This window comes from Anas platyrhynchos, chromosome 25 (assembly GCF_047663525.1).
Source record: "Anas platyrhynchos isolate ZD024472 breed Pekin duck chromosome 25, IASCAAS_PekinDuck_T2T, whole genome shotgun sequence".
NCBI lineage: Eukaryota > Metazoa > Chordata > Aves > Anseriformes > Anatidae > Anas > Anas platyrhynchos.
Window position 1 is genome coordinate 5,586,408 of NC_092611.1, and position 18,406 is coordinate 5,604,813.

The following is an 18,406-nucleotide window of genomic DNA, read 5'->3' on the forward strand; positions in this document are numbered from 1 at the left end:
AAATTATTAAAAAAAAAAAAAAAAAAAAGGGAGCCGGGCCAAGCCCCCACTGGCCAGCGCCAGTGCCAAGCCATCCCCTTGCCAGGGAGGCACGGGGAGAGCAGCGGCAGCCCGCTGGATGCGGCACCGCCACGGGTAAGCAAGTATCTCCCCGAGCCAAGGTCACTGCCATGGGCCGGGTGGTCCCCTCGACGGCAGCCTTGCCCAAAACCAAGCCACCCTTCGGCACGCCGTGCCCATGAGCATCTCTGCCATGTCGCACTGGCGGGAGAGGGAGGAAAGCCCCGGTGTCACAGCGCCACGGGAACGCCAGGAGGACGGGCCCCCTCTAAACCTCCCCCTGACACCCACTCCCGATGCGCCCTGGCACGGGCACGTCCCCGCTCTCCTCCCCCAAGCTGTAAGAGGGGATAACGTGTGCTCTCTGAGCGGATTAACGCCTGGAAAGCCCTCAGAGAGCCTCGCCAAGCCAGGGGACTGCCCGGGGACAGCAGGGCTGCAAGGCACCATGCTTCTGCCCAGCTCTGCGAGGAAGAGGAGGCAGAGGGAGGAAGGGCACCTCTCCCAGCAAGGCAGGGAGGGCTGAAACAGAGCCTGGGGGTGTCAAAAACAGCACCGTGTTCAGTGTGCAGAGGGAGATCTCAGCCTGAGAGCATCACCAGCCTGGCAGGACAGCACGCCGCAGCTCTGGCTCGCTCTGCCCGCACGCCCAGGGCGCAGTGACTCAGGACGGACACACCACGGGGACAGCACCGCAGCAGAGCCCGGCACGGGGCAGAGCCACGCAGCATGCCCAGGGGACACCCACGGCCACCAGGACACCAGCAGACCCACGGGGCACTGCCACCAGCCAGGCAGCTCGGCACACGCTGCAGGCTCCCTCCCCGCAGCCACATCCCCTGCAAACATCATCCCCAGCCGCTGCTGAGCGATGCGGGGTGACAGCCACCCACGTGTGTCCCTGCTTCCCACCCTCACACACGGCTCCCCAGCACCCTACACCCCCACCAGGGTGCTTAGGAAGAACTGGGGGGGGGCACCCCCACCATAAAACCCCTGCTCTCCTGCTCCAGCCCCTGCTTGGGGGTGATGTCTCCGCGCCGTGTCCCCGCGGGGGACGCGCTGGCCCGCAGCGCCCCCTCTCCCGCTGCGCCCACCCACGCATTACTCACGGCACACTCATTCATCACGTACACGCCTCGCCGTACGCACGCCCCTGCAGCCCACCCTGCCGGGGAGCCCCCAACCCCATTAGGGCAGCCCCATCCTGACCCCCATCCCGCATAAACCCGCGGTTGGGGAGCCCCACGGGTGGGCTGCGGTGTGCCCAGGGGTTTGGGGAGGCCGGCAGGGCTGGGAGCCGGTGCTGCAGCAGCAGCAGGAGAGAGGAGGCAGCTCGCAGCTCACCTGCTACCTGCAGGGATGGCTGGGGGCTGGCGGCTGACGGGAGGGAAGGCAGAGCAGGAAAAGCAGGGTGATCCCCTGCTGCTGTCTCCTTCCTGACCTTGGACAACCCTGTGCCTCGCTTTCCCCTGCTTGGTGCTGCAGCCACCCTGGGAGGGGAGGAGGAAGGATGGCAGGGACGTGGGGGGGGCAAAAATCACCCCCAAAGGCTGCAGAAGGAAGCGCTGACCTCGCCAGGGTACTGCAGGGGAAGCAGAGAGGGCAGGCACTGAATCCCCTCTGCATTTCTCCTCGCTCTCCCAGCCTCCCCTTGCACAGCCCTGCAGAGAAGGGCGAGCTCCGTCCTGCTCCCCAAGGAGGCTGGAAGGAAAAAACGGGGAGCAAGAGACCCCCGGGGGACACGCACCCCCTGGGGACACCCTGCCTGTCCCTGCACCCAGCCAGCCGTGTCCCCAGCGAGGACTCGCCCCGATTAACTTCTTCCAAAGCAAATTTCCGAGCCCGGGGAGCAGACGCAGACACACACACGCAGCATTTGCAGCATCCCAGCGCCCGGAGCCCGACACCAGCGCAGCTCGGCGCTGTTGCAGGCTGATGTCTCCTAAACTTCCCGACTCGCAGCCGCTGCCCTCTGGGAGGTCACAGCAAAAACGAGCAGCGCCTTCAGGAGATGCACCCGGCGCAAAGCCCTGGCAGCACACAACCCCTTCATTTATCTTTTTTCCTAAAGGAGGGGGGAAATAAAAAGCACCGAGACCCGCACCGCGCCCAGCGCTCGCCATGCACCAGCAGCGAGGAAAACCGGCCCCATCCCGAGCCGCAACCAGCCGCAAGCCCCCCCCGGCCGCAAAACCCCGCCGCAAGCTGCGGAGCACGGTGCGAGCTCCGGGCGCAACCGGGGCGCAAAACCCCGGCGCAATCCGTGCGCAACCCCCGGGCGCAATCCGGGCGCAATCTCCCCGCTCCCAACCAGTGCATGCCAAGGACCAGCCCGCCACCCCTCCGGGTCCCCCCCCCCGCACACTCACCTTGCACGGGCACCCCGCGGGCGCCGAGCACACTTGCAACCAAAGCGGCCACATACCAAATCATAGTACTACCGGCCCCCGGTGCGCCGCATCTTCCGCCCGCCGGGCGGCCCGGCCGGGGCGGGGCGGGCTTGGCCGGGCCGGGACAGGGCTCCCCGGGGCCGGTGGGGCCGGAGGGGGCGGCTCAGGGCCGGCCACCGGCCGCCGCCGCTGCTCCCATCCCGCCGGTGCCGGTGCCGGTGCCGCACCTGCCTCCGCCGCCCGGCGCGGGGGGCGCAGCCTAACCCCGGCCCCTTTAGCCGCTCGGTGCCGCCCCCGCCGGCCCGCCATTGGCCCGGCCCCCCGGCGGAGTGGGAGGCGATTGGTCGGCCAAAAAAATCCGGGGGGGCCCCCCCCGGTTCAAGGTGGGTTGGCTGGTGCGCGCGCGCGCGCGCCCCGCGGGTCCCCCCCCCCCCCCCTCCTTCTCCGTGCGCCGCAGTCTGGTGCGCAGTGCCCGGGCGGTGCGCTGCGGGGACCGGGCTGCTGCCGCCCGCTGTGTCCCCTGCGTCCCCTCCGTGCCCGAATGTGTCCCCTGCTGCCCCCCCCCCCGGTCCAAATTTGTCCCCTCTGTACCCGGGTGTGTCCCCTCCTGGCCCCAAAGGTGTCCTCTCCGTCCCCAGATGTGTCCCCTATGTGCCCAGATGTGTCCTCCATCGCCAAATGTGTCCCCTACTGCCCCCCCCAGTCCCCAAATGTGTCCCCTCCTGGCCCCAGATGTGTCCCCTCTTGTCCCCAAATCTGTCCCTTCCTGTCCCCTCCCTCCCCAGATATGTCCCCTCCATCTCCACGTGTCCCCTCCTGGCCCCCAAACGTGTCCCCTCTGTCCCCAGATGTGCCCTCCATCGCCAAATGGGTCCCCTGCTGTCCCCAAATCTGTCCCTTTCTGCACCCTCCGTCCCCAAATATGTCCCCTCCATCCCCAAATATATCCCCTCTATCCCCACATGTCCCCTTCTGTCCCCTAAACGTGTCCCCTCTATCCCCAGATATGTCCCCTCCTGTCCCCCAAATGTGTGCCCTTCTGTCCTCCCCCATCCCCAAGCGTGTCCCCTCCATCCCCACATACATCCCCTCCCGTCCCCCCACCCCCAAATGTGTCCCCCTCTATCCCCAGATGTGTCCCCTCCATCCCCAAACGTGTCCTCTCCTGGTCCCAAATATGTCCCCTGCCACCCCCTTGTCCCTAACATGCCACCTGTCCCCTCATGGTGTCTCCCCCATCTCCAGATGTGCCACCTCATCCCAAGCAGTGCCACCTCCCTGTCCCCCTGTGCCACCCTGCCAGCCACCAGCCCTGCCACCTGGCTCTGCCACCCTACACGGGCCCATATCCCTGCCACCAGCTGTGTGTGTCCCCACGTCACTGTGCTGGTTCAGTGTCACCACCCTGCCGTGCCATCTCACTGTCACCTGTGCCCCAGCCCCAGCTTGGCATGACGTGCACCCATCACCCCAGAACCATCACCATTGGCACCACAGCTCGGTGCCAACGCCACCCCTGGCACCAGCTGTGCCACCTGCCCGCTGTAGCTCGGTCACCGCCACCTGCACTGCCCGTGTCACCTTTGGAAGAGCGCAAAAAATGGCAGGAACGGGTCCATGGGATCCCTCTCCTCTTGGCAAACCTCTGGCGATGAGACCTGGGTGAACAGGAGCGTGACAGTGACAGAAATGGGACACTGAACCTCCCCGGGGTGGCAGGCAGCCTGGGAGGGGACAGCCTGGCACGGTCTTGTCCCCAGCACTCACCAGGTCCTGATGCTCACGCCATCGGGAGAGGATCTGGAAAGAGCTTTGAGCAGCTGCTGCTCTCCCCCTTCTTCTTCCCATGCGTGCCCTAGCGAGGAGGAAAACGAGGGGACACAGGGTCCGGGGAGAGTGGGGAGCATCCTATGCCCTGGTCACGGTGACACTGGTGAGCACCGTGGGGGTGGCACCACTGCCCCAGCTCGTGCAGACTTCCCGGCAGTTTGCTTCCCCAGCAAAACCCCTGACCTCCGAAGAGCCTGACTCAGCTCCAAGCCCTCAGGTCTGAAGTGAAAGCTTGCAAATCTGCACAGGAGAGCTGGTGCTGCGCGCTCGGGAGCGAAAGCCCAGCCCATCTGCAAGGGCACCACGCTCTGGTCAGCGTCACCAGATTTTATGGCTTTAGTTGGGCTTCTCCATAATTTGAAAAAAAGAACAAAATAAGCACCGAGGGCATTGATTACACACGCCAATAGATTCTGAGGTGGGAAGCACCAGGAGAGGTGTTTGCCCGTGATGGATGGGGGTGACCCAGCCCCGCACCTCCCCAAGCCGCGCGCCCAACCGCGGCCCCATCATCCATCAAGGAACTGGAAATATGGGCTCGGGTTGGAGCGCGGCTGCCGGTTCACACCCTTGTTTTTCCAGACTAATTTGCTAGTTTTATAAAATCCCTTCCCCACTGTTTTCACACTTCTCTCCCTCTCTATTTATAGCCGGGTTTATTTACATGAGCAGGGCACTCCGTGTACTTTCCCACCGCTCGGCTGTGCCGGAGCCGGGTGCGGGTGAAGGCAGCAGGCAAGGCAAGAAGTGCCCGGACCCTCGGCCCCAAGGGAGCTGCCAGCCCACCTGTGCCCGGGGTCAGACCCAGCCTGGCCATACACACACCTCTAGGCCCAGGACACGTCCCTGCAGGGCACAGCAGTGCCACCACCATGGATCAGCACCTCCCCACCCCGCAGGCAAAGCGTGTCTCTTCCCAAGGGGAGCAGCTTTGGGAGCAGCTTTCTGCTGGTATCCATCCTTCACGCCGCTGGGCTGGGGACCCCCGCTGTTCCCCAGCTCAGAAGGCCACAAAAAAGGGGAAAAAGGTCTCACTATAGGGCAGCACCCGGTGACAGCCCTTCCCCTCTGCCCCTTGAGCAGCCACGGAGAGCAGAGCCTGCTGCGTACGGCTGAGTCACTTGACAACTGCCCAGCGATAAATTTACCACTTTGCCTAACAAGAGGGATAAAAATGTCATTGCTTTTTATTTATTTTCTTTCTTTTTTCAGTGCTCTGACAGTTGGAAGAGGAAGGAATCCTCAAGCTAGCACAAGAGCGCTGCTCGAGCCAAGAGACTTTGGGGACGCGCCTCTCCCCATCGCACGCAGGGCACTGGGGCCACGTCCTGCTGCCAGCTCCCCGCGACCTGGCTCCTGGGATCCTGGGATCAAGGGAGGAGGAAACAGGGCTGGGTACCACCAGAAAAACAGGAATGGGCTGCAGGTTGAGGCTAGAAATTCAGCATTGGCCAGCCCTCGGAGCAGCGAGCTTTGGGTTCAGCCCTCCATTTGGGGCTGCAAAAATAATAAAAAAGCTGACCCTAGGGAGGCTCTGTGGTAAGGCGAGGGCATGGACTGCAGGAGGAGACCCAGCGTGCTTTATGTAAGCCCTGATCTTGATTAACCTGCCTGCTTGGAGAGGGGCTGACCTGCAAACAGCATCTCCTGGGGTGCCGGTGCCTGTGGCTCTGCTTCCAGCCCCTTGTGCCGTGACCCGGCCGGGGAGCACGAGCCCCGGGCTGTGCCTCCTGGACCACGGCATCTCCAGCCCCCGTGGAGCACAAGTACGTGCTTATTCACAGCCCCCAGCATTTGCATGGTACAGTCACGAGTCTCACAACACCTGATCTCCCGGGAGAGCTGCCTCCTGCACTTCGGGAGGCAACGGCCCACATTTGGAAAGTGGGACTCGGTGTCTCACAGCATCCCACATCGCCCAGCTGTCACCTCCTCCCTGCTCCGGGAGGGGACCGGGAGGAGGGAGCCTGCCCCATCCCCACCCCAGGCACGCGGGAGGACAGGAGCTGAAGTGCTGAGCCAGCCCGAAGCATCGCTGCCAGCGCAGCGGGGCTGGAAACACTGAAAAGCTCCTCGCTGGAGCTGCCGGAGGCTGAGCAGGCAGACGGGCTCGGGGCTGGGGTTAGGCTGGAGAGCTGCCGGCCCCTCGCCTCTCCCGGTGGCTCATCGCCGGCGCGTGACTCCAGCTGGCAAGCTAGGAGGAAGATCCTGCCATGCCTTCCCGGCTGTGTGCCCAAGGCGTGGAGCAATCCACCTGCGGTATTTCAGAAAAGACACGCTAACTTCTGCGGAGAGGGGTCAGCTGAGTCACGTTAACAACTTTTCCCTCCCGTTAGCAGGTCTCCAACGTAGCTGATTACTCATCAGCCCACTAATAGACTCACTCACACGACGCTCCCTGTATCAAGCAGCAGCAATTGCCTGTCTTGTCTTATTAACCTCCGAGAAGGATCTGGCTCCCGGAACACCATACCCCATCCTTATCTCCTCGAGCACCTCTCCAGCCAAAGCACAGCTCTCTGCAGCCCCAGCTGTGAGGTGTCCCCACCCTGGGGACGGGCTCAGCAGCCGCACCCCAACTTTTTGGGGAGACCCAAAGCCACCGGGCTCAGCTCCACAGGACCTTGGGCTGGAGCAGAGGCAGCCTGGGGGGGCAGGAGACCCCCACCCAGCCCACGGGTCAGGGTTTGCCCCCAGATGGGGCAATTTTTTTCCAGCTTTCGCTGTGCAGAAGCTCCTGCTCCCACTCAGCACCCCAGCGCTGCCGCCCACCCCGTTACTCACTGGGCCTCTTGGCACGGGGAAGGCAGCCCCACGCGAGGAGCATGGGCACAGCACGTGCTCCTGGAGGCTGGGGACTTGTCATCGGCGCTGTCATCGCCGTGAGTAACGACACCTTGTCCTGGCTTCCCCTAGAACATCCCCCCAAAAAAAGCCAGGAGCGTGCAGCTCTCCTCGGGGAGGGGGGAGCGCAGTGAGCTTCTGTGGGGAAACTGAGGCTCGGGTGACTCGCTGAAGGGTGGGCATGTGGGCTGGCTCAGCGCCGAGCCCCCGTGCTCCAACCTCTCGCCCTGGCACCCTCTCCAGCCCCTGCACATGCAGCGTGGCATCAGCAGTGACACACTCTGCTGACGTCCCCTAATCATGTGGCAGCAGCCTCTCCGGTAATTACCGGTGGCAGGAGCGCTCCCCCCGCGCCGCTCCTTGCTGCAGGCTGCAGCCAGGCTCCCCAGCCCCCGCGGTCAGGTCCTCTGGATCCCCCCAAAAAAGGGGATCAGGTCCTCCAGATCCCCAAAAAAACGGGATGGGGACAAGCAGGTGGCAGGGCTGGCTGGGGAAGCGGGGAGGAGGGAGCTGGGGAAGGGAAGGGGGCTGCAGCAGGCTCGGGGATTGGAAAGGGCTTTTGCTGCCGGAGAGAAGGGCTCTGTTGTAGCGTGCCAAGAGGCAGGGGAGGCTCAGAGCCGCCTTTGTTCGGAGGGGAGCAGGCGGTGGGGGGCTGGAGCCGCGCACATCCTTGCTGCAGTGATGCTGCTGCAAAGAGGAGGCTGCAAGTGGCCCTAAGCAGGGGCACCGCGGGGGGCTGAGAGGGGTCTCAGGGCTTTCCCCAGCACTGCATAGCCAGAAATTCTGCAGATAGTCCCCAGAAAAAGGAGCAGCCTGGGGGCTGCATGGAGAGCTGGACCTGCAGGAGGGATGAGCTGTGTCCCTGCAGCCCAGTGCTGCTTCCCCTCTGCCCCGGGCACGGACACACGGCCCCTCGCTGGGTGGGCAAATCAGTGCCTGCTGCAAACGAGCTCCTGTGGGGCAGAACGACCTGGGGTGGGATTACCCAGGGCCAACACGCTCCCGGCTGCCTGCTCCTGCCTGCGCACGTGAGCGGAGGCAGAGGGAAAAGAGGCCACGGCCCCCCAATGGCTGCAGCCCAGACACCACAAGGATGGGCTCACGGAAACCCCACGTGCCCGCTCCCCATGCTGCCCCCCAACGCACGTGGCTCAGCCTTGCTCCGAGCTCAGGGCATTGCAGCCACAGCCCGAAACCTTTCCCAAGCCAGAAAAGCCCCGGAGGCTGCAGGTGACAGCCAGGTGACACTGCAGTGCGGTGACGGGGAGGAAATTCCCAGCGAGAAATCACGAACGCAGCTCTCGTTACCCACTGCACCGCATCCCGCCTGCCCTTCTCCCTCTGGTTTTGATTTGGGGGAGCAAGAAGCCGGGAGCTTTTCCTTCCCCTCTCTCTGTGCCTCCCAAGCCCCGGGATGCTGCAGGACACAGCTCCAGACAGGCACGAACCCGAGGGGTGAGTTTGCCAGTCCTCAGCTCGCCGCTGAACCGGCGCCAGCAGCGCGCGGCTGCCGGCATCGCTTCCCCACAGCTGGGCTTGGCCCCGAGTCTGCTCCCCCCCGCAGCAGGCAGCAATCAGCCCTGCATTCAGAGGGCTGCTGGGGAGGATGATTAGGCAGCGAGTCACACCACTTTGGGACAAATGTGCAATCAGCCTTCGAGCACGGCGCTCCCCCAGCACACCACGCAGCCCAGGGGATGTCCCGGCGGCAGCATGGGCACAGCAGGCTCTGCAGCACCCTGTGGTGCTGCCTGCCCCCAGCCCCAAACCCCCCGGGGATGCTGTGAGGTTCCAGTTTGCCCACCCATTGCTCCATCACCCAAACCCAGAAATGTTTTTTCCCCCATTAGGCAGCAGCAGGACAGCTTTTGGGGCACCAAGAGCCTGGTCCATGGGACAGCCTGCAACCAGTGCGTGTCCAAACCCTGCTTGGCTGCAGCAGCATCCCCAGTAGCCACCCAGCCAGCAGGAGAGCTGTGCTTTGACCCTCCAAATTCACCTCCAGATCCCTCCTGGGCAGCTCTTAGAGCAGCATGGATAAGGACATCTAACAGAAAGCGCTGCTCATCTGTCTCTATTAGCGCCTTCATCCTCCCCAGCCTCCTCCTCTCCGCCTCCCCTAGCAGCAGGAGCAGCCTGGTCCCATCCCTGGCTGGTGAGCAGGGGGAAAGTCCCTTTGTGCCCTGCCACCCAGGACCCCATTACCCCAGTCCCCACGCCTACAATCACCCGGATCGGACCGCAGCCACCGCACCCTCTCCATCTCGGGCCCTGCTGTGTGTCACTGCCGCTGCACGCTGACATTTTTTTCCCCGGATGCCACTTATTTATAGCACGCCTGACCTTTTCCCCAAGTTTACATCCTCCTTTCCCTTCCCTTCCGCCCACCCAGCCCCGAAAGCCGCCCCCACCTTTCTCCCAGCCCGGCTGCGTGCAGCATCCCCCAGGGCCTGGCCGGGATGCGCGGTGCCAACATCCCCTAAAAAGCACGGGAGGAGAAATCTGGGGGTGTCCATCAGGCACGAGCCCCCTTCCCTTCTGCGAGGAACAGCTCGGAGCTAAGCCTGCAGCCCAGACGGGCAGAAATCCTTGCTGGGGGAGCGCAGCCCCAGCGCTGGAAGCAGCAGCCGGGCTCTGTGTGGGTGGGATCTGCCAGCGAGCTGCAGGCTACGAGGGCAAGGGAGAGCCAGAACAGCTTCTGTGCCAGAGCATCGATTGCATCCCAGCTTCAGGCTGCTTGGCTGCAGGGAAATTTCATCTATTTCCCCCAAAACAGCAGGATCTGGTCCCCACTGAGAGCCCTGTCACTTGCTCCCAGGGTCCATGGGGTCCCCAGACCCCTCTTTTTGGGGGAAGCCTCCTGCAGCACGCTAAGGAAATGATTTTTCTTTGCCAAGCTTCTGGGAGATTCCCTTCGCCATGGAAATCCCCTTGTTTCCATCAGCCTGGGGTCTTCGAGGGGTGTCCCAGCTGCTGGGGGTGCAGGAGCCGCCCCCAGGCTGCCGCAGGGACCCCAGGACGTGCCTCCCACCCCCCCCAGACCCTGACCTCGCAGCAGCCAGCCCCGTGCCGCCCCTGCTGCTCTAATTACTCCTCTGGCACCCCGCGTGGGGCCCTCCGACCAAATTACAATCGATCCCTCGCTCGAGCCCAGTCGATGCCATTGACTGAGGCATCAGAAAGACAAATCCACGCTCCCACCCCGGGGAGGAGGCGGTGGCCTCGCTGGGGATGCCCCCACACCACGGCCCCAACACCCCAAACACCGGGGGCTGGTGTTAAGCACGGTGCCAAAACCTCGCTGCCTCATCTTGGGCAGCCCCATGGGGTTACCACGGTGTGCAGCAAGGTGCAGGATGCACGGGGACACCTTCATTTGGTGCTCTCCATCCCTAGCACCGTGCATGGCTTTTATGGTTAGGACAAAAGCCTTCGAGGACCTGAAGATACTGATTTGATGCTCCATAGGAGAGATCTGGCAGCAGGGAACGCAGCTCCAGGACCACACAACCCCAAGCATTAAGGGAATTCCCCCCCAGATCTCCCCCCGTGCCCAGCTCCAGCTGATTAATTCAATCAGAGCCCAGGCACGGGATCGCTGGCTAACCCTCGGCACATGTTACAGGGATGGGAAACGCGCGGGGGCCGCCCCTGCAGCCCCCACCAGCCCCGAGCAGATAACACAGCCGCGCGCTCAGAAATTACAAGGAATTTGCAGCCCTCCCATCTAATCCACAGGGGAGCCGTCTGAATCCTACAAGGAGCATTTGGCCTCTGGGTGCGGAAGAGCTTAGAGGCACGCAGAGACATTAAAAACACACATGGGGATTAAGCCAGGATGCGGGAAGGGAGAGCACAGCTGGGGACCGCGGGTGGCTGCAGGAGGTGCTTGGGGGCACCCAAAGGTAGTGGCGAGGTGGCCGTGGGCACGCAGGGTTCAGGCAAGGTCCAAACGCTGTCTCGTGGGCCCCCAGTGCCCCTGCAGCCTCGAGCAGAGCCCAGGGTGGTGGGAACCCACAAGATGCTGCAGGACAGCTGGGACGTGACCGCGGCGTGCACCAGCAGCAGGGTGCTGCAGATTTTGGGGTGTCTGGCCCCGATGCCCAAGCAGGCACCGAGCACCCGCTGCCACAGCCAGGTGGCAAGGCTGGTACCCGGACCCTGGTACCCAGACCCCAATATCCATGGCCGTGGTGGTGGGGTCTCACAAGGATAAACTTTGGAAGCGTCCCTCATCATTTGGGATTTATTCCGATCATCTCTAATCCTCCGCCTTGATTGCTGAGGCTCCCAATCTCATTAGCTGGGCTACGCCGCATAGTTATTTATGGTGGGGGGCTCTTTAAAATTGATATTAATCCCATCTCGGTAATCTGACGTTTATTGATTTTTATTTTTAACCTGGCATTTTATTAAGGTGAGCCGAGGCAGCTCACAGGGGCAGCCCCAGCCCTGTACCCCCCACCCCGAGCAAAGCCTTGGAGATGCAGCGTGCACCACGTAATGCTCCCAAAAATGGGTTTACACCACCTCGGGCTTCTGCAGACTGGGAGCATCACCGGGATGCACGAGCTGCCAACGTGGCCCAGCTCGGAGAGGCTCCAGCTCTTGATTGTTCTCCTTTAAACCCATTATTATCATTTTTGTTAATTATAACAGAACGCAGCGCCTTCCGCTCGATGCGTTTGGGGACGTCCGCGCTCACAACTGCCTGATTAAGAAGGAGCCATTAGCACCCCGTCAAAACAGCTTTTCAAAAAGGAGCTTTGACAAAATTGTCACAGTCGATGTATCGGGAGAGAGGGAGCCCGCACAGCCCGCCAGGCGTGATTTTACATCATTTTGACAGCTCGCATTAAGGCAACTTCCAACACCTTTGGGAAATCACCTCGCCGGTGAGTGCGCAGTGAGCACCGTGCCCGGGGGGCGAGCCCAGCATCCCATCCCAGCCAGCTCCAAGCAGGATTTGGCTCCAAAGCCAGGCAATGGGATGCTCCTTGGGGTACCCTACATCTCCCTGCGGTGCTGGTAGAGCCCGTGCCTCAGTTTCCCAAAGCCCCAAACCCTTCTGGCCCCAAGGGTAAGCCCGTCAGCGTCCACTGATGTCAAAGCAAGCCGGAGGGGGTTCCTTCACCTCCAGCCCTGTTCCCTCTCTGATTCATTTTCTCCATTCTACCTTTCTGCTGCTGCTAAGAGTTAATGGCTGTTTACCCGCCTCCTCTCTAGACCCTTGGCAAAAAGCAAAATGCCAACAACTTGGGGAACAGCTCATGTTTAGCTTGGCAGGACGGCTATTGTTCCTATATTGCAAATGCATGTATCACACCGAAATGTTGTGAGCGAAAGCAGACTGTTCCCCCTGGTCCTGCTAAAGCAACGGCAAGCACCACATTACAGCTGGATGCACATCAAGCCGAGCTTTGCACATGGAAGCTGCCTCCTCCTCCCAGCAAAGGCTTCCCAAAAACGTTTGCATCAGGATCTTCCCTGCCACAGCATCGCTGCTGGGGCCATCGCAGCCCCTCTGTCCCGTCTCAGCTGGGTTCCTCTTGGTGCATTTGAACCCAGCAAGTTTTTGCATTATGCACGGAGAAGCTTGAAGGAAAAGAGCCAGGAAATTGAGATCGCAGCAGCTGAAAGCCCTAACAGGGAGCAAACCCTAAAAAGCAGGAGCAACGTGCCCATCGCAGGGGGCAGGCAGGGACCATCGGAGCAGAATGGAGCTGGACCTGGAGCAATGGGTGCTGTGCCCACAAACACAGCAAGCACAGAGCCAGGGATCTGCAGGAGAGGTGTGGGGAAGGGATGGGGAGGGCACTCGGTGGCCTTGCGGTATTTTTAGCTCCTGGGTTTTATTTAAGAGCTGACGGTTTAATAAGGAGGTGGTTTTAATTGGAACTCGAGTCACCAAGGAAAACACAAGCAATGGGAGTAAATATATAAAGATAGCCGTGTTTCTAAAGGTTGTGTGGTACCTTCCTAATTAAATGGAGTGTGTTTTAATTACAAATCAAAGTTAGTGCCATTTAAAAAAATAACCCACAGGCATTTTCCTTGATTTGAAGAGCAGCTGACGCCGACTTGGGAAAACAGAGTAGCCAAGAAAATGGTGCAGGGGTCAGCTGCGATCAGCTCGTTTGCAACACCACCAAAACAAACCCGAAAAGACCCCTGAGATGGGCCACGAGCACAGCAGGACATGGGAGAGATGGGCAAGGGCCAGCCCAGAGGGGCAAGGAGGAAAAGCAGCTCCGTAAAACCAAAGCTGATGGAAGAAGTGGTGCTAAAACCTGCTTTTAGCCTCTTGTAACGAGGAAACCAGGAGGAGATGGAGCGGAGCACTTCTAAACCAGATGAAGAATTGATGGCAGTGCTTGGTTAGTGATCCCAACTGGAAGAGCTCCAACCAGCACGTGTTGAGCTTCTCCTGTGTCTCCTCCAAGAAAAAAATGAAACCAAACCAGCTACAAGCAGCTGGACACCACATGGGGAGGCAAGCCCAGAGCCCCTTAGAGATGCCCCTTAGAAAAACCCAATTTGGGGCTGCTCCAGCAATCCCAGCTCCCGCAGCCGGGCACCACCTCTCCAAGCACCAGATCCTTTTCCAGGAGAGGGACCCAGGCACTTCCCAGCCTTCTGCTCTCGTACCCGGTGACACCCAGCCGTCAGCGGAGGCTGTGACTGACAGCTCCCCGCACAGCGCTCCGAAACATCTCCCCAGCAATTACCTCCACAAAAAGTTATTAAGGAACGTCTTTGTCTGGAAGGCACTCATTACAAAAAAAAAAGGAAAAAAAAATTGGCATGAAGAACTATGTATATTGCAAAACAAAATGTGTTGCTTTTTAATATGTTTTTATAACCCAAACAAATTTGTTTCTCACACTCCCAGGCTGGAAAAAGGAGTCGTCCTACAGTTTAGGATTGCAGTTTGCAGTCAGCTCCGCCAGAGAATCTGTTGCAAAGCTGTCGCAGCAAGAAAACGCCGTTCCCCTGCTGTGCTGTGGCTCCACCGGTGCTGGCCACTGCTCTGCACTCACACGGCCACCACATCCCCCAGCACGGCAGGGAAGGGGAGTGCGAGATCTGCCCTGCTTCAAGCACAGGTCCCAGGGAAAGCAGCTGAGCAGCCACACGCACCTGTGTCACCTCCAGCTGGTAAGGACACGGTGGCTTTGCAGGGCTCCCCGTGGGCTGCATGTGCTTTGCATGGGCATCGCTGTGCCCTGTGCTGCTGCCTGCTTTTCCTGCAGGTCCTGCAGCAAGCCAAGGCAGTGTGGCCTCGCCAAAGCATCCAGGCAGTGACCGTGCCACGGCTTGGGGACAGAAACCCTTGGCTGACGTCCCCAGTGCTGTGTCCTCCGTTGCCAATTGCATTCTGCTCTCCCCACCTGTGCCTGACTCCTCATTAGCAAGAAAGGACAGAAAAAAACTCCAATTATTATTTCTTCTGATGGCAACAGAAGCGCAGCCCTGCTCTTTGCAACGCCTGCGGAGATGCAGAAGCATTTGGTGCGCAACCGTCCCCCGGCGAGGACGCCGGAGCCGTGGCTGTGCCTCGCCAGCGATGCCCAAAGAAATCAGCCCCATAAAGATCCCACCCGCAGCAGGGCTGCGAGGCAAACCCACGGGGGAGCCGCCGGGAGCTCGTCACGCCGCGTGCTCCTAGAAAGGCTGATTCATGCTTTTCTTTTCGCCAGGCATCCCTCGCACAGCCTGGGATGAGGATGGAGCTGAGCGGGTGTCTTTGCTCCACGCTGGGCTTCCCTTCGGGAGGCATGCTGAGACCCAAAACCAGGTGTTTTTGGAGGAAAAAAAGCAGAAGAGAAGGCTTTTCAACTTAATGAAGGAGGACTGGGCACCCCGAGATAAATCAGCCCCCAAAAAATGCTGCTCTTCCCCAGCTGGAGCTCCGACCCACAGAGCCTGTTTATTTTTAGATGGCACTGATCAGATGCATTTTACTGATGTATTTTTGACTTAAAATTAAGTCAGTTGGTGACAAAATGCTGGTTCAGGAGTGGGTCAGGCTCAGAAAAAGGAGCTGAAACATCCCAGCTTAAGCCAGGTTAGGTGCTAGGGGGCAAAGAAAGCAAAATAAAGGCACCAAAAGAAAGCCTCAGGAGGGGAAAATAAATCAGCACAGTTCTCAGCCCACCTCTGCCTTACAGATTGGGAAGGCATCATGGTCTGGGGGAGCTGTGCCACCTCCCCGTGCCACTTCTCCTTTGGGACGTGCCAGACACCCCAACACCTCCGCTGGCACCACCACCCGATGGGAACCCCCCGGGGTCAGCCCCCAGCCCCGGTGGGGACGCAGAGCCGCTGAGCACCCTCCTCGCTGCGCTGCTCTCCTCAGATGCCTCCCTTCCCCAGGCAAACAAACACCTTCGGATGCCTCCCACCCCAGCCAACCTGTTTTTCACACCAGCTGCCGTCCGCCCATGTGCATCCCTCTCCCTAACAGCCCCTCCTGTGCGCCGTCATCCTCGTGCACGGGAGAGCCCCACAGCAGCTCCCTTCCCGGGGTGTCCTCCGCAGCACCCGGACACCTCGGCTGGTTTTACCCCAGGGGGGCAGGGCTGCTCCTGTCAGCTGGTAGCAGCCACCAGCACCGGGCTATATAAGCACATAGGGTGATGCAGAGGAGAGGTAAAGCAGCCCTGGGGTTTGCATATCCCACTAGAGATCCTCTGGGGAAGTCTCCGGGCAAATACCCCATGGAAATGCCCTGAGCACACAGAGCAGCGCCCAACGTGTCCCATGCTCCCTGCGTATCTCCCAGCCCCCCAAACATCACCAGGCTCATCCTGAATTTCCAAAGGCAGAGTTAAACAAGAGCATCAACACCTTATTAATTTGCAAGGATGGAGTCAATTAACAGCACTCCTTTGTTTCCAAAATCCTAATTGGTTTTACACCAAATCTCCTACGGACACAAATCTCTGCTCGGGCACCTCGTCTCATGGGCAGCACGTGAGGGGATGGGAGCAGCGGGACACGGGGATGCCAGCAGATCCTTACTACAGCTACTAGATAAACAGCAAGGTGATGTGGGTGACCCCTAGCAGCTCTCCATCACCACAGCACTGAGAGCTCGCTAACAGCTCCAACGGCTCCTGTGATGGATGCTGCACGGAGCGACAGTCGCTCGGGCAACCATCCACAGGGTACCCAGCCTCCAAATGGACAGGGGCTTCCCCCAGCTGGGTCTGGTGGGGACAAATGTGCTGAGAGCAGGAAAAGAAGGAGGGAGAGACAGATTTTCTGCATGTGGAGCAAAGGCAGCAGGTTTCCCAAAGCCATGGCACTGCCCAAACCCAGCGAGTGTCCCCTCATCGCGCAGCACCGCAGTGCCCTCGGTACCTGGCCAAGAGAGCTGAGAGTGGTGGAGGTGGTGCAGAGCAGCCAAGGGTCTGGGAAGGTCCCCCCACTCCCCTATTTATGGGCTCACCACCTGCAGCTGTGACCCCATGGGTTTGGAGGCTCCAGGTGCTCCTCATCGTGGCCACTCATCGCTGCTGCCTCCCAACCCATCCTGGTGGATGTCCCCTAAACCATCCCCATTTGTCCCCATCATCCTGCCTCCCCACGCCCCCAGATTGAAGCAGCGATGCTCTCCCCCACGTAAAATCCCCTTCCCAGCTCGTACCCACACTGATGATTGTGATTTTGCTCCGTTAAGAAGTGCACAGCTGCGAACCCGCCACTGGCTCATCCCTCGCCTGTGACTCAGCTCCGAGTGCCGTACTATCAGCGCCCCGATCCACGCGCTGAGGACACACACAGGGCTGTAGGGCCAGCAGGAGCTCATGCAAAGTCCATAAACTCCCCCCAGCATTACGCTGCCACCCCCATGGCTGAGATTTACCCCATTTCCACCCCCACTTTCCCCCCAGTAAGAACCACAGCGCCAGTTTGTGCTCAGACCATTTCCCCAGCTGTCCCTGGAGGGGGGCGGTGACCCATGACCCTGTCCCCCGGGCTCAGCACCCCACAGACGGAGGGGAAGAGGGGCTGTCACCTCTCAGGGGGAACCATCACCCTCCTGGCACCCTCCTCCTCCTCCTCGCTGCTCCCCCAGGTTGATGGGCGAAGAATAAACCCATCTGATGGAGGGGCTGAGTAATGCACTGCGCGCTCCTCCCCGGCAGTGAGTAATAGGGCTTTTGTCTCCCTCCCCGGCACGCCGAGGGCTGTGTTATACAGGGACATGGCGCTGCCGGCCCCGCACCTCGGTGGTGCTCAGCCCCAGCAAGGTGGGACCCAGGGGACACCTCGGGGAGGGGACGCACAGGGGCTCAAAGCCACGCAGGTGCCACCCCAAATGGATCGCGGTGAGCAGTGTCCAGCCTGCACCTGGGGACATCTGGGGACATCTAGGGACATTCGGGGACATTTGGGTGGCAGCTGTGCCACCAGATGGGTCCCATAGGCTACAGGTACCCACGGTGCTGGTGGCAGGAGGGGGCTCTGGGGCTGCTCTCACTAATGGACCCCACAAAGCGGCAGGGCCGTGGGTAACACCTCCCTGCTGGGTGCCATGGAAACGCGGCTCCTGTGAAAAATCCCCGCTTCCACCTGGATTTCCTCCTCCCCGAGGTACCACCGGAGGTGCGAAGGGTCCGACCCCGGCAGGATGGGTTCCCAGCCCTGGCTACGAGCGGGTACCCGGGTTTTTTTTTCCCCCTTTTCAGGTCCCTTCGGTGGGCTGGGGGCATTTCTCGGGGTGCACGGGGCCGAGGAATCCCAGCGCATCCCTCCCGGTGCTGAGTCACTTGGCGCCGGCGGTACCCAGGCAGCGCGGGGCTGGCGTGCGGCTCCTGCTCCGGCACCCACGCGGCAGATGGCAAGCCTCTCGCCTTGTGATAGGGATTTTTTTTTATTGTTGTTGTTGTTTTTGTTTAATTTCTTGGCTGTTATTTCAGTCCGCGGCCCCCCTCTCCCGCCCTTCCCCCTGCCGTGTCCTCTCGCCACCTTCCCCTGGGAGGAGAGGAGCGGGCAGCGAGGTGAGCACCGAGTTTTTGCAGGGATAAACACTGGCCCCATCGGCACGGCACCGAGCAACACTCTGAAAGGATGAAGAAAAATGGAAAAATTTGAAAAAAAATAGAGAAAACCCCAGCTGGGCCAGCGGCTCGTTGCAGGAGGGGGCTGCAAGCAGCCAGCTCTGCCCAAGCACCATCAGCAGCACGGATGTGCAGGGCCCCAGCCCATCCCTGGCCACCCACAAAGGGTGATCAGTGCTAACGAAGAGCACGGTAATGAAGCTCCCAGGA

At 60.8% G+C, this 18,406-nt stretch overlaps 1 protein-coding gene and 1 long non-coding RNA gene across 6 annotated transcripts in view; both read right to left on the reverse strand.

The window, feature by feature from the left end:
* Positions 1 to 2,715, reverse strand: part of IGSF9B (immunoglobulin superfamily member 9B) — a 51,345-nt gene extending 48,630 nt beyond the window's left edge. For 4 of the 5 annotated variants that reach the window (XR_005260933.2, XR_005260934.2, XR_011804873.1 and 1 more), the window contains exon 1: positions 2,433 to 2,715. Coding sequence is in view for 2 of the 5 variants with exons in the window: in XM_038167642.2 (XP_038023570.2) it covers positions 2,433 to 2,496 (64 nt within the window). In the remaining 3 variants the exon portion in view is untranslated. The remainder of the gene's footprint in view (positions 1 to 2,432) is intronic. The other variant, XM_038167643.2, reaches the window with a different exon arrangement.
* Positions 2,716 to 13,757: 11,042 nt separating this feature from the next.
* Positions 13,758 to 16,828, reverse strand: LOC119713693 (uncharacterized). The gene is made up of 2 exons (XR_005260903.2): positions 16,494 to 16,828; positions 13,758 to 14,908 (listed from the first exon to the last, which is right to left on the reverse strand). It is a non-coding gene; the product is annotated as an uncharacterized lncRNA (long non-coding RNA).
* Positions 16,829 to 18,406: the final 1,578 nt, after the last annotated feature.